A 14,771-nucleotide genomic window follows, 5' to 3' on the forward strand; every position below is an offset into this window, starting at 1 on the left:
AGCCTATCTATAGAAATCAGTATGTTCGGGGAACTCATCGTAGACACCTTCAGCTAATTAGGAATCAGGTTGCTACTAGATATATCTTACCCGAAACCCTTGATAAGTATCAACTACCATAGAAATAGCATGAGGTGAGATTCCTATCATTCTCGATGCGAGCGATTCCTTACTCTTCGGTCGCTTATCTAGGGCCGTCCCTAATGCATTGTGATCAAGGAGAGTATAAGCCCTAATTTCTTAGTAGAGCTTTTCACACATAGCCGCAATCTAGCCGAGAGAAAGCTTGAGGAGATGATCATTGCGGCAAAAAGTCAGATGGTGCACACGGAGGATTCGAATGATTCTCCTTCGAAGATATAGTGGGATATAGTGGCGGAGTCAACAGCAGCGAATCCCCAAAGGACGCGCTTAGAAAATCATGTACATCGCTCATATATAATCGAGTTTGTTACGTTGGATGCAATTTGATTTCAAAGAGTTTCTCAGTGTATACTGGTCAAGGCGATTTCGAGCACGACTATACTCTGGCCAGTTTGTAGCAAGAGTATATCCTTTCGTCCTCTGTTGATTTGGACGTCATATTCTAACTGTCCAATACATACAGCCTCCTTCATTAAATATGCTACGTACGCTCTTTATATATCTTCGCAAAGATACTGTACATTGTGTTAGAATAATTAATAGTAATAGACAAGGCGTCTAATATAATGGTTATTGCTAAGGAGCCCTAAGATCATACTGTACCTTTTGGGTGCCGTTTCGAGAAGTCTTCTTCTTCACCTGACTGACAGGTTTCTACCTTGACAAGTAGTTATTCTGTTCTTTACAATTTGTTACTGCTATTGGGATATCTGCTGCTTTTTCACTCCTTTGATCACTTCTGTTGGCATTTGCTATCGCTCGATTAAGATTGGCACAAAGCATTGTGAAACTTCACTCCTAGTACGAAGTAGAAAAACTTCGTTATTATGATCCCGGGCAACCTCGAGCCAAAAGATGACGGGGTAATATATGCTAGAACTAGAATAGCACTCGAGTCATGCTCCATCTCATCTCCTATACAGAATTTGAACAAGTGGAATTTTTCAGCGTGGCTTGGCCCCCGAGTGCCTGAAACGTACCTTTGCAATAGCGGCTGAGAACCCATGTCTAAACGCCGAACCACTGCATGCACCTTCCTCCATCGCCATTTCTACCGTACAAGCGCTCATCTTAGCTAGCTTTTGATACACGAATCAGAGACCTCGCGATCCCGTAATCCCCACATTTCCCATGCAACTGCCACACGGGAATGTCACTATCTACAGTATAGCTTGATATCCCCTGTCCCAAACCCCTGCAAAGTCGTTCACGCGGACATTATGAGCCCATTTCCCTCCTTATACCGTGCATGAAGCGGCGTTGTTTGATGAGGGGTGCTGTTTCCTAAATGCACAGCCCCTGGATTTGGGGGGCCACTGATTTAAAACCGAGCAAATATCCCAGGAGTCCGAACAGTTATCCCGAATCTCAACACCTCCACAGGCTCGTGAATGGCTTTTGTCCCTCACAAGAGGGGCTTCTATTCATAATATATCTATTTTATTCAATCTTGTTTTGAAGGGAAGAAACCCTCTATCCGGGTGAAACGGTATTTTTTGAATAGGATGCCTTCCGTGTCAATCGTTTGCACTTTGGCAGAGCTGGTAGACTGGACCCATGGCGACCCTCCTTCTTTAAAATGCGCATACCTTGTGAGGAATAAAAAAAGCCCATGCACGCGCCCTATCAGCCCGAAAAAATCCAGTCTTGCTAGATCACTCATTGAGCATCATCGTGACATCCTCACTATACCTTCTGGCGGATGCACTCGGGAATCTCCCCAGTTTGAGGTCTTCCAGGCGCTCGCCATTTTCCACATTTGCCCAAACCACCAGAAGCACAACTCTCAAGCCTTAGAACAGTGGATGGATGAGTTCAATGCAAGCAGGACTTCCATAATTTCCAAGTTGGCGGAATACTATGGCTCTGAGACTGGTGATACAATTACCAAGGAAGAAAGTGAAGAAGACGGAGACGGGAGCGTGTTCTGGTCGTGTGAATCCGACGGAGAGAAAAACGCATCCGAGGCGGAAGAGGGTGTTTCAACCCTTTCTAGTCAATCATCGATTTCAATTGCGGCTATACGCCGCACACTCACCCTTAAAGAAGATGAAGTGGCCAAAGAGGTCACGCTTTTTTTGGAGCGAGGTGTTACGCGCAGCTCTGACGACAACGGGTATATCTACATTCTATGTTTTTCTAACCTACCGGGGAAATTCAAAGTTGGCTTTACCAAGAAGGCCCCTGAGTCTCGCATCAAAGTTCACAAAAACTGTTACGGCACGCTGAAAGTGATCGCGACGACGGAAAAAATCCCTCACCCCTATCAGGTGGAACAACTATTGCTGAAAGAGTTCTCCAACAAGCAGTATAAGCTGAAAGAGGGTTGTCAAAAGTGCATGGTCTTTCACCGAGAGCTGCTTGATGTCGACAAGGAAACTCTGTTGAGAAGTTTGGAGAAATGGACACACTTCGTTCGATCCAATCCATACGGCAAAACAGGTAGATTGACGACAAATGCTAAGGAAAACCTACCTCTTCCCGCTTTAAGAAGCTATCTCGGTTACAAGCCAACCCGCCGTCGGAAATCTGCAGGCCCTACTCCAAAAAAGAAAGGAGGAGGCCAGGATTCCCAGATCACACTGCTGCCAGCTTCAAAATTCAAGTCTGCCACGCCGACCACCAAGTCCTTCGGTGTTGATGAGATCGAGCTGCATCCAGATGGCCTATTATCAGCGCTCGATAAACTTCAACTCACACCCTCAGTGAGCAGACGGAGCGTTAGTGAGGGTGTGTCCAGCGGTTCAAAGGATATTGATCAAGATTGAAATCAAGGATATCGTTTTCGCTTTTGAATGTTTTGTTCTATTTATGTAATTTTGTCTTGAGCTTGACCATAGTATTATTGAATCTTATCTTGCTATAACAAAACAACTGTTTGGGATAAGTGTAGCTAGTCTTTGACGGAGAAGGACTTTGTGATGATTTCGTAGCGTGCTCCCACAAGTACCACGAAGCCTCTGAGTAAGACGAGTATCCGAACCCTAGACGGCGGGCTATAGTCAACTTCAATTGCACTACCTAGCCGATTGAATAGACTACTGTTCTAGCGAAATTAGAGTTCATCTTATTAATATCGATCGGCACCACCTATGAGTACGAGTAGATACTATTAAGTGATGGGACTGGTCTCATCCTAGGGATCTAGAATACCTCGTGACCATTCAAACTCGTCTATCGTTATTCAAGGGTTGGAAACAAAATTACTACTGGATCAGGTCAGGAGAACTAACTATGTATTGCTGATTATAATTATGCTAAGAACTAGGATGCAGAGAGGCAAGCTATCTTACATATGGACTAGTCCCGATTTGGCGTATTCACTAGCAGTAAGGCTTATAGCAGGGCACGCGAAAATGTATACCTGATATTGGCAGTGTACAATAGTCATAGGACTGAGCCAGCACCAGACAGAAAGAATCGAAGGCAAAAAGGGAGTTTCCATTAAGATTTATTGAATAGACTGCTCAATTCTACCCAGGGAGCGAGGGGTGAGCACTAAAATGGAAAGAGCAAGTCACAGGGCGCGAAACATCATCCTATGTGTATGTACAGAGCACGGCACGCATCAACGCCGTAGACATCTGCATCAGCTTCTCAACCGGATAATCCGCAGCCATGACGAGAAACAAAAACAAATGAAACCCCAAAACGCCGCCCTCCTATCTACCAGTTATAAGATGAATGTATCACAGGTGAAACCACAAAGCTCTATACGCGCAAGATGAGAGGTCGTCACACATAATTTGTATCTGCTGAAATGTAATTGTCCAACAAGGAAAGATGATATAGCACACGGTCAACCCCACCATCCAATTAGGGAGAGAGGGCATGAGGTTCCGTGTCGGCCGGGGCACGAGACGGTCCTTCGGTTTCAGGATGGTCCGGAGTGTGGGGCTCGGAGTGCTCCTTGGGTTCACGATAGGGAGAGCCCTTCTCGCGCAGATTCACGCCCTGAGCCTTGAGCTGCTTCCGGGCCTTGTGGCCGCCGCAACAGGATGCGCAGCAGGAACCGAACTGCACGATAAAGGCAACGAAGTTGAACGCCGAGGCAACCCACATGAACACGAACATCTGGGTGCCGACGTGCGCCTTGATGTTGAGACTGGGGTCTGCGTTCGCAAAGACGTTGGCGAAGATGATCCACATGACTGTCGCCACGGCGGAGGCGACGATCGTGAAGAGGGCGGTGAAAAAGCTCAGGATGAGGAAGGGCAGCGAACGGAGGAGGACGAAGCTGCGGCGGCGATGAGGCGGGGGGCCCATGGGCGCACCATTGGCCTCCATGGCCTTGGCCCAGGTTTTGACGGTCTGCGGAGGCCGCGACGAGACGGCCAGCGGGCTGACGAAGATCATGACAAAAGTAAACACCGCCGCAGCGAGGAATAGGCCGAACATCCACTGGGAGGCGATCTTTGCCAGGTGCAATGGTTTGGAGATGTTCGATGGCAGGGCAACTAGATAGCTGCGTTAGTCTCTCTGCGGGTAGCTTTGCAGGGCGAGTAAACATACTTGTTGCGCCGGCCAACAGCTCACTGAGCAAGATATTAACCGGATTAAACGAGTAGAGCGTCTGCGGCTTCGAGCAATGCGTGATGCCCTCATTATCGTAACCCTCACAGAAGTTCCACAAGCCGACCTGGTAGAAATCGTGCAACCCGATCGTACGGGCGATGGAATTGATCAGGACGGCATTGGGCACGGAGACGGGGATGATGTTGGAGAGGTCGAGGTAGAGGAAATAGGTGTTGCGGAGGACAGGCTTGTCGGCGATGTTGGCAATCACGACCAGCACCAGGAAGACCCAGGCTACTAGGTACAAGAAGGACCGGACGCCGCGGTGCCAGTGGACAGTGGCATCGCGCCGGCGAGCAATGGGCCGGTCCGGGGATGACCTGCGGAAGAAGGGGAGAGAGCGTTTGGAGCCATTGGCCACGGGAGTATCGGTCCCGTTGGGGTTGGCCATGATGGTTGGTGATGAAGGATGGACGTGGAGGATGGTCAGAAGAGAATGAAAGAGGAAAAAACAAGATAGCCGGGAGTGCCCAAGGGTCTCGAGCGGGATGACGTTAGGCACCCACGAAAAGTTGGGAGCGGACCCGCGTGGACTGGTGTTGTTTTTTCCGTTGGTTGAATGGGTGGAGGGCTGGATGGAGTGATTAGCAAGGAGACTTACCTAGTTGACGGTTTGGCATGGTGAAATCGGCGGCGATCGGACCCGGACAGGTGAATGAGAGCGGTTAAGGATCCGCGTCTAGAGGTGAGGATCGTCAGTGGCTGCGGCAGACTAGCAGGAGAGCCCCACTGGAGCATCATGGCGGTGATAAGTCCTGCAGGACGAGGCTTGGAGGGTTTGCTTACGACTGGTCGGACAGGAGAGACAGATGCTCTGGTTGTAGCGATAGGTACCCGACACGCTCGGTTCGGTGTCTCTACCGGTCTATTTTTGGCTATCCTTGGGCATCCCAGGCCAGTTCCTGTGCCATCCCCGTGCCTGACCCCTTCGCTCATTGGCCAATGGCTCCCCACCGTGGCAAACTCCCGGAATTCGCTTACCTAACGCCTAACATGTTGCCGAACAAGAAAACGCAGGCAGCAGACCAGACAGTGTTTCCTCCTCGTGCGACTGCTTCTCTCCCTCGCTTCCTCCCAGGCACCATGCGACTGCCATTACTAGTGCTGGCCCTCCTCGCGGGGGTCGCCATGGCTGCCGACGACACTACCACCACCACCTCCTCAGAGTCGGTGTTTACTTCGGACGGCAGCGTTGTGACGATGACCCCGACCTCCGTTCCCGTGCCCTCCGGGGAGTACATCACCTACGGGTCGACCATCATGGTCAGCAACGACACTTCCATCGTCTTATCTGGAGATGCTACCGCCACCGCGGCTACGGGTAATGCCACTGTAGTCACTCAGACCTCCGACGGGGTGACCGTCCTGGTAGGCGGCCACGGCACAACCACTCTTGGCAATGGCACGGCCAATGCTACTGCGACGGCGTCGTCCTCGCCGTCGGCGTCCCCAGTGCAAAATACCCGGCCCTGCAACGACTACCCGGAGTTCTGTAATCGCAAGTATTCCAACATCACCATGGTCACCGCGCACAACAGCCCGTTCGTGCGTCAGGGCAACGCGGCTGCTAATCAGATGTACGATGTGACATCGCAGTTGGACGACGGCATCCGCATGTGTAAGTTTGTTCTAGATAAGCTATGGACGATTTTGTTAACCCCCCTTAGTGCAATTCCAAGTCCACCTGCAGAATGGCACGATGTATCTCTGCCACACCAACTGTGACCTGCTCAACGTCGGCACACTGGCGGCCTATCTCGAAACAGTCGGTATGTGGTTGAGCCAGAACCCCTACGATGTAGTCACGTTCCTCATGGGCAATTTCGATTACGTGCTTCCCGGCAACATCACCGAAGTGATCGAGGCCTCGCCTCTGAAAAACTACATCTATACTCCGCCTCAGATCCCCATGGGTCTGGATGACTGGCCGACATTGAGTGAGATGATCATCACGGGCAAACGCGCGGTGTTTTTCTTAGACTACGGAGCCAAGCCGAAGGAGTACCCGTGGCTCATGGATGAGTTCTCGCAGATGTGGGAGACGCCCTTTTCGCCGACGAACCGCAACTTCCCCTGCACGGAACAGCGACCCCCGGGTCTTTCGCATGAGGATGCAGAGAAGCGCATGTACATGGCGAATCACAATCTCAACCTCGAGCTCAACTTTGGCGGTCTGAGCATGCTCATTCCCAATCTTGCCGACATGGATGAGACCAATGCCGTCTCGGGATTCGGCAGTCTGGGCTGGATGGCCGAGAACTGTACCAGTAAGTTTTCCCTCATTCCTTTTCGACATGACTTCATCTAACCCATTTCGCAGAGGATTGGAACCGCCCGCCCAATTTCCTTCTGGTGGACTACTACAACTATGGTAACTTCAACGGCTCGGTGTTTGAAGTCGCGGCCGAGATGAACAACGTCACCTATAACCGCAAATGCTGCGGCATGAAATCTGCTGCTTCGCAAGGAGTGTCTGTCGCCAGCATTACGTCCATGCTGGTGGTGGTTGCAACTGTACAGCTTCTGATGAGTGTGTTTTAAATGAGACGACCTAGATGAACATAATATTGTGACTTATTTTTTTTTCGGCATGACGGCGCTTGGGATTCGTGATTTCGTTCTATCGTATCCAATTAACAACAACACTGAGCCTTTCTACCTATTGTTATTATTGTACACTCCTACTTGATAAAACTAAGTTACAAGGCACTGGATCCGCGGCCAACAGAAGGGGAGACGGTTGCAGATTAGTCATCCGCCACTTTCATCTTATCAGCACGTGACCTCAATCCCCAAGCCGGCTAGCGCGAGGCACAGATGAACCGCGGGAGTCAGGCACATCGCACCTCAGCGCTTCTTCAACCCTCACCACTCAATTCCTCAATTCCAACCCCCCCTCCTTCGAACAGGGAGACGGAAAAGCAAAAATGGTCGACATCGTCCCCCTCTCCTCCTACCCCTCCTACATCGACCTCCTCCCCGCCATCCAAACCTGCAACATCACCAACCTGCCCGAGAACTACTTCCTGAAATATTACCTCTACCATGCGCTCACCTGGCCGCAGCTGAGCTTCGTCGCCGTCGTGCGCCCGCGCGGCGGCTACAAGACCGCGACCGCGGGCGGCCCGGGCGCCGCGGGCGATGTCTCGGGCCAATACCCCAAGGTCGTGGGGTATGTTCTGGCCAAGATGGAGGAGGAGCCCTCGGATGGCGTGCAGCATGGGCACATTACGAGTCTGAGTGTTATGCGGACACATCGGAGGTTGGGGATTGCGGAGCGGTTGATGCGAATGAGTCGTATGTGCTTCCTCTTTTCTTTCCTTGCTTTCTTTTCCAGTGGTGTTATAGTCCTACTCTGTTTTCTATCAATTGGGACACAACGGCGGTGGTATGTGCAATTTGGAACACAACAAGACTGACCCGCAAACCCCCACACAGAACGAGCAATGTCCGAATCCCACCGCGCGCACTACGTCTCCCTGCACGTACGCATGTCCAACACCGCCGCACTACGCCTGTACCGAGACACGCTGGGTTTCGAAGTTGAGAAGATCGAGAGCAAGTACTACGCAGACGGGGAGGACGCGTATGCAATGCATCTGAATCTACAAGACCAGTGGCTGGACTGGAAGGCGATTGAGAAGAAGGACCGGGAGCGCGCGAAGGCGGAGAAGAAGAAGAAGGGCGAGAATGCCGAGGAGGAAGAGGAGGAGGATGATCAGGATGAAGGCGACGAGGTTGGGGAGCTGGGGAAGAAGGATGCGGAGAAGATGATCCGGGTCAAGGTTGGGCGCGGGCTTGGGGTTGGGGATTTGGTGGAGAAGAACGAGGCACAGGCGCAGTCGTGATTCGTTTCTGCACTTTGAACGGGGTTCTTGGATCTTGTCTGTGCAGCAGGGGGGATATGGTGTAGATTTATAATCCTCCTCCTTCCTTCTATAAAACGAGAAATCTCTACAAAAGTTGGATACATACACACATCTCTACCTTCGACATTGGTGGTCTAAACCATGGGACAGTGGTGGTTATGCAATGGAGATTGCTATCAGCCCAAAAATATGAATCTAGACATAATAACGAGAAGAAAACACCATTCAGAATCCATCAAGGGTTCATTGTGACGCCAGCAGCTTGAACGGTAGGAAAGCCAGCTTCCAATTATTAAAATCAAAATACCACGATCCGCGCATCTCATTGAGTGCTAGGATCCTTTTTGACAGGTTTCTTATTCGCATCGGCGTCATCAACATCCGTAGAAGCGGAACGGGAGGCAGTACTTTGTTGTTGTTGTTGTTGTTGTTGCTGCTGCTGCTGCTGCTGCTGCTTCTTGCGCGGCTTCAGCATCTCCTTCAGCCGGGCCGATGCCTCATTCGACTTCCCTTTCTTATCAGCCACACTGTCAGACCGAGAATCCTGGGACCGGATTTGAGAACGAGAAGAAGAAGGACCGCTTGACTGAGTCCCAGGGACAGACTGCGCAGGCGGAGCAGTGGGCAATGGTTTCTGAGTTTGGAGAGCAGACTCCGACGGAGTCGACGTCGCGCCAGACTCAGTAGACCCATCCAGCGCGAGACTCTCCAAGCGCCGGTCCAATGGCTGATCCTGTGGTTTCGGCTGATCACCATCACCAGAGCGATGCCGCCCATGCTGTCTCCGCCGAGAGCGTTTCTGCTCGCGCTGCTCATCGCGCGCGCGACGAAATACGTCTTTGAATGCCTTCCTAGTAGCCCGCATTTCCTCTTTCATGGCGCGGCGTTCGGTGGAATTCCGCTGTTGCTGCTCGGGTGATTCCCAGCGTCCCCAGTCGTGGGGGTTTTGTTGGTGGTGATGATTGTGGTGAGGATGTTGATGGCGCCGCCCATGTAGCCAGCCTCTTCGGGGTGAAACCCGGGCTTCGTGGCGGGATTCCTGGAGGACGGAAAGCTGCCGCCGGAGGTCCACGGCGGCGTCGTATAGGGTGCGGTCATGTCGGTCGTCCAGTGCTTGGAGTTGTGCTCGGACTGTGGTAAGGTCTGAGGCGTTGAGGTCGGATGTTGTTGAGAGAGAGTCGATTGAGCTGAGAGAGGATTCGGATGAAGTGGAGCTGACGGACCCTCGACGTGAGAGTTCGGCTGCAGGGGCTTCGGGTTCTGGTGGAGGCTGGACGTTCTGGTTCCGGTTTTCCGAAGTCACTTCGTTTTGGGGGCTTGGGTTGTTGATAGGCATCATCGGGATGCCATGTGCTTCCTGGGGATACTGCCCCCACGGAGGTCTTCCATTGTAGCCACCGTGTGGGAAAGCCCGCTTTTGTTCACGAAATCTTGCCTGCTCCTCGAGCCATCGACCATGTGCCAAAGCTTGGTCCTCGACTTGTCGAGAATAATGCTGTGCTTGAGCACTGATTTGATCGCCATATTGCTGCGCCTGCTCGCTGAATCGCTCCCCGTACTTTTGTGCTTGTGATGCAAGTGAAGAGATCCATCCAAAAGCACCACTTTTGGAAGCTCCTGGATTCTGATACTGAGGCTGTGGGTAGCCCCAGTGATTCCATCCCCATGGTGGGGCACTCCCATACGGTGGCTGGTGCGGGAAGTATCCGGGCGGCTGGTTGGCCGGCGGAGCACCAGCGCCAGCAAACGGCGGTGCAGCAAATGGTGGACCAAAAGGCATACCAGGGCCGCCGGGATATGCAAAAGGAGGAACGGGCTGGCCAGGCCATGGGTTTGCCGGTGACGGCGTATATTGCCCTGACGTTGGTGACACAGGATTTGATTGTCCCGGCGAAGAAATCCCCGGAGATCCAGCGGCACCTTGGGGCTGGGCCGACTGATTCACCTTGGTTGTAGCGGGATAACATTTCGGGCAAAGAGCCGATGCAGGCGCAGCGTCCGGTTCGGCGACGTACACAAAGAAGAGGCAAGTCGCACGAGGTTCAAAAAAGCATTGGTTCCACTCGGCAATCACAGCCGCAATTCTAGCCCGCCGTTCATCGTCCGTCTCCTGCGGCCGGTCCTTGCGGTCTCGCTGGATCTCGGCCCTCAACTGCCGTGGCAGATGTTGCGACGAGGCTGCTAGTCCTAGCTGCGGCGGGAACAGGTGGCGGAGAAAGGTGTCCCAGTCCTGCTGGGTGACCTCGTCCACTCGCGCAGCCCAACAGCGAGGCCGTCTGGGAAAATCCTTGGCCTGGCTCCGCGGATAGATGGTCATATGGTGGTGGAGAATGCCTCGGCTGTCGTCCAAGAGCGTTGGAGGCCGCCCCTCGAAGTAGGCCACGGCGGAGGTGAATTGTGCAGGTGGGTCGGGCGAAGCCCCGAGGTTGGTGGGCTGCGCAGGAATGCGGGAGCTGCTGCTGGCATACTCCGTCCGAGGCACACTGCCGGGGATCGGGCCTTGCGGAGAGTTGGCATTGCGGCGATTGTTGTTGGCCTGGGCCAGTAATGGGTCGACTGCCGAGTAAGGTGGCGGGGCCTCCTCTTGGTCCATTTCGAGAGACAGCCACAGGGTGTGTGGCAGGAGAGAATGTCGCGGCCTGGGGGGAAAATACCGATCTCAGTGTCGGCGCATGTTGCGGTGATAAGATAACGCTGTGCTCGCCGTTCGGGAGGCAGCAAGATTTCCGCAAGCCCGGGAGCGCACGGTGGCTTGGCGGAACCAACACGGTCGGAGTTATCTCACGGGCCAAAACAGCAAATGTCGGACAAGGAGAAGTCTGTCTCCGAGGCGGGACTCGCTGAAAACTGCCTGGGACCGTGGTGGAGAGAAAGTCAGTTCAGTAGGTGGAGGAAGAAATAGACTGTTGGTACCGGTCGATAAGATAAGCAGATCTACCAAGAAAGGATGTATATATGAAAGGACTATTATTGTAGGTTTCTTTTGCGCACAAGCTAACACCACTGGGTATATATTTACACAGTCCGGGAGAGGATGGAACAATGTCTATAAACATAAAAGAATCACACCCTCAGTCCCAGGCATCGCCCCAATCATCATCCATCGCATCCTTGGGCGTAGTATCAATCTTTTTAGCCGGCGCAGCCACGCGCGGTTTGGTGGTGCTCACAGTCGCAGTCCGAGCCACGGTATTAGTGGATGAAGCCTTGTTGAGACCCTTGGGAGGCAGTGGCTTCGCTTTGGCCTTGGACTTTGCCGCCAGCCAGCCGGCAAAATCGGGTTCGCCGCCGTCATCGTACGGGACTGCGGCCGGTTTGGTGGTTGCGGTGGGCTCGGGAGAAGTAGGTTTTGGAGTGGACACCGCAGCGGTAAACGTATCTTCGTCCTTCTCGTCATCGTCGTCGTCCATCGCGCCCCAGGCGTCGAAAACGTCATCTGCTTCCTCCTCTGCTTCCTCCTCTGCTTCCTCTTGCACTACCGGAACAGGTCGATCTGACATGGATCGGCCAAGTGGTTGTGCTGCAGGCCGAAGCGTCTGTCTTGGAAGTTCCAATGAGGCCGAGGGTGAAGATATGACCGGGGGAACAGATGCGGGCCGCGCCGCCTCTGCCTTCGCAAGTTTGTTGCCGTTCTCTGTGGGCTGGATCTCTCCATTCGCCGTTGTGATCTTGTTCGTGAAGGATGAAATAGCCCATCCGGCCCATGATTTGTCGTTCGATGTGCCGATGCGTGCTTCTGTCTTGTTGCCCTCTGCTGGCGCAGAAGCTGGCAATGCCGTGTCCGCCATGGTGCTGCCAAATTTCCGTATCCGTTGGAGATACAGATCCAGTGTCTTGTTCCCCTGGTCTCGAATCATTCTATACAGTTATAAGCAGTTGTGGAAGTAGCATACAAACAGTATTCACTTACTTCTCCTTGTCCAATAATGTCGGGCAAAGAGCTGGTAGAACCTTGCCCGCACAATCATCTTCAGAGAACACATCAATCGTGGCGGACAAAGCGAGCAGTCCGGCATTTCGGGCATGCACAAAGGGATCTCTAAGAGACCTTGTGAAGGCCGCAACAAGCACCTTCGACCGAGTCTACACGCCAGAGTTAGTGTCCGATGTCCATGCCGGAAAGGTATGTGCTTACACCGTCGCTCAGATTCTTGGCAATTCGGCCGAGGCAGATAGTTGTGTTGGTACGGATGCCAGGTTGTTCGTCATTGGCGGTGCGTGCCAGGTATTTGAGCAGTTCGCCGTTAACAATCCGATCACTGAGCTTGTTGATGACGGCCAAGACAGCCTTGACGGTTTGCTCTCGAACGACGGGCGCAACGTCGGTGAAGCCGGAAGTCTAGACAGGGTCAGAAAGGCCAGAATGCTCGTTAACCGAAAAGGGCTCACCATTTGTGGAAAGATCTTGTCATTAACAACTTTCTGGGGCAGATTATCAATCATTAGGGGCAAGTTGTCCAACAGACAAACACGCAGGGCTCGATCCGGATTTCCAAATAGGCGCACCACGACAGGCGTCAACTTGGCATTGAACTCGTCCGGTGAGAGTTTGGACCCGATCTTCAGAGTAGCCCCAAGAACCTTGGGCCCGCCGCCGCCGAATTCAACCGACTTGAGCAATTCGGGGAGCACCTTCATTTTGAAGAAGTCTTCGGGGAAATCTTCCGAAAGACCGTCGAGTTCACTGCAGATGAAGATTTAGCAACAGAGTAAAGTGGGGCAAGGCAAAGAAAACATACTTGATGAATTCCTCTCGTTCAGCGTCACTCTTCAGACCGAGGCTCTCCATGTCCTCCGTCAACCGGATCAGGGGCGTCTGAAAGAAACCGCCATGTTTCTTGCCCTGCTCCACGAAGTGTGCAGGACTAAGCCGCAGCTTCGGGTTGGCCGTACAGAGACGCTTGTAGCTTTGTTGCATGCTCGGAGGGATATTGGTCGTCTTGCCCACCTGCTCTGCACCCGCGAAGTGGCCATTAAAGACTTCGAAGATCAGTACGCCCAGCCCATAGGCATCGATCGATGCTAATGGGTTGCGTTTGATAACATCCCAGCCTCCTTTGACGACCTCTGGGGGCGTGTATCGTGCTGCATCGGGGACAATACTTCCGTACGTCTAAAAGAGTCAGCATGGGGAGTACCATAACGGCCATGCCCTTTCCTTAGGATACCAATGAGGCGCAACTGACATATATAATGGCCTCGTCTTCCTTCATGGAACTCAAGATGTCAAATCCACCCAGCTTCCATTCGCCACTTTCGCTTGAGAAGACCGACGAAGCGCGCACGGCACCGTGGACGGAGGAGGCATCGTCGTTGATAAACTTGAGAGTAGACTGTTCCGAAATTAGCGCGTGCATAGCAATGCGTCCGGGGGCTCACTCACGGCCACGGTGTAAAGCCCCCATTTCGCCGTCTCCTCGCTGATACTCCTCCGCTTGACAGACCAGGACAGGGGCGCCACACGCTCGGTCACAATGTAGAGGTTGGATTCGGTCTATTTCCGCGTAAGCACTCTGCCTTTTCAGTATCCTCGCTTCATGTTTACCTCGATCGTATCCAGAACCTTGATCACACCGGGGTGGCGCAAAGTCCGCGACTTGCGCACTGCGTTCTTGGCCAGGGGAAGACGCGACTTGTTGGCCGCGATATCGAAGGTGAAGACGCTGCATGCGGAGCCATCGTCCTAGAGGGAACAGACAGGTCAGCATTTGGTGTGTTTGCGGGCCAGGATCTGTAGTTAGGGAAAGAAAGTACCCGCTTGGTGGCATTATGCAGGGTCCAGATGGAATCGCCAATGTCGACTCGGTCGCCAATGGAGAAGGGAAGCGAGCTGCCCTTGGCTATGGCCGAGGCGACGGCCGACTTGAGGAAATCCATTGTCGTGGCAAAAAACAGAACAAAACAAGTGTTGATGTCGCTCTCCTTTTGCCCCGCCTTATCGGGTTTGCGCCTGATAAGTGCCTGAGGCCAGTAGTCTAGACTCTCTCTCTCTCTCTCTCTCTCTCTCTTCTTCCAACAACTCAACAACAACCGATGTAAAGGTACGTCCCGTTCTCTGTTCCCCATTCTCCACCACCCTCGCAATACCCTGGCAGCTCTCCAATGATGTGATCCTGGTAAAAGGTCAGACCGCGCCAGTCCACGACCCGCGCGCGACCTGTTCTCGCTCCCCAAGCCGAAGGT

The 14,771-nt window shown here is 52.8% G+C and overlaps 6 protein-coding genes across 6 annotated transcripts; 3 read left to right on the forward strand and 3 right to left on the reverse strand.

The window, feature by feature from the left end:
• Window positions 1-1,949: 1,949 nt before the first annotated feature.
• On the forward strand, window positions 1,950-2,912 carry PFLUO_LOCUS7724 (uncharacterized protein; the record flags this gene model as incomplete). The annotated part of the gene is made up of 1 exon (XM_073785389.1): window positions 1,950-2,912. The coding sequence occupies one exon, from the start codon at window positions 1,950-1,952 to the stop codon at window positions 2,910-2,912; it is 963 nt and encodes a 320-aa protein (XP_073641749.1).
• Window positions 2,913-3,960: 1,048 nt separating this feature from the next.
• On the reverse strand, window positions 3,961-5,110 carry PFLUO_LOCUS7725 (uncharacterized protein; the record flags this gene model as incomplete). The annotated part of the gene is made up of 2 exons (XM_073785390.1): window positions 3,961-4,601; window positions 4,657-5,110. The coding sequence occupies 2 exons, from the start codon at window positions 5,108-5,110 to the stop codon at window positions 3,961-3,963; spliced, it is 1,095 nt and encodes a 364-aa protein (XP_073641750.1).
• A 692-nt stretch (window positions 5,111-5,802) lies between these two features.
• Window positions 5,803-7,260, forward strand: PFLUO_LOCUS7726 (uncharacterized protein; the record flags this gene model as incomplete). The annotated part of the gene is made up of 3 exons (XM_073785391.1): window positions 5,803-6,337; window positions 6,387-6,986; window positions 7,040-7,260. 3 exons carry the CDS (start codon window positions 5,803-5,805, stop codon window positions 7,258-7,260), a joined length of 1,356 nt encoding a protein of 451 aa, XP_073641751.1.
• Window positions 7,261-7,646: 386 nt separating this feature from the next.
• On the forward strand, window positions 7,647-8,567 carry PFLUO_LOCUS7727 (N-terminal acetyltransferase A complex catalytic subunit ard1; the record flags this gene model as incomplete). Its single annotated transcript, XM_073785392.1, has 2 exons — window positions 7,647-8,016; window positions 8,158-8,567. The coding sequence occupies 2 exons, from the start codon at window positions 7,647-7,649 to the stop codon at window positions 8,565-8,567; spliced, it is 780 nt and encodes a 259-aa protein (XP_073641752.1).
• A 343-nt stretch (window positions 8,568-8,910) lies between these two features.
• Window positions 8,911-11,181, reverse strand: PFLUO_LOCUS7728 (uncharacterized protein; the record flags this gene model as incomplete). The annotated part of the gene is made up of 1 exon (XM_073785393.1): window positions 8,911-11,181. One exon carries the CDS (start codon window positions 11,179-11,181, stop codon window positions 8,911-8,913), a length of 2,271 nt encoding a protein of 756 aa, XP_073641753.1.
• Window positions 11,182-11,659: 478 nt separating this feature from the next.
• On the reverse strand, window positions 11,660-14,465 carry PFLUO_LOCUS7729 (Nuclear aminoacylation-dependent tRNA export pathway component; the record flags this gene model as incomplete). The annotated part of the gene is made up of 9 exons (XM_073785394.1): window positions 11,660-12,446; window positions 12,499-12,671; window positions 12,724-12,927; window positions 12,978-13,272; window positions 13,328-13,701; window positions 13,775-13,921; window positions 13,972-14,082; window positions 14,134-14,271; window positions 14,343-14,465. 9 exons carry the CDS (start codon window positions 14,463-14,465, stop codon window positions 11,660-11,662), a joined length of 2,352 nt encoding a protein of 783 aa, XP_073641754.1.
• Window positions 14,466-14,771: the final 306 nt, after the last annotated feature.

Source organism: Penicillium psychrofluorescens, assembly GCF_964197705.1.
Source record: "Penicillium psychrofluorescens genome assembly, chromosome: 5".
In the NCBI taxonomy this organism is placed as follows: Eukaryota; Fungi; Ascomycota; class Eurotiomycetes; order Eurotiales; family Aspergillaceae; genus Penicillium; species Penicillium psychrofluorescens.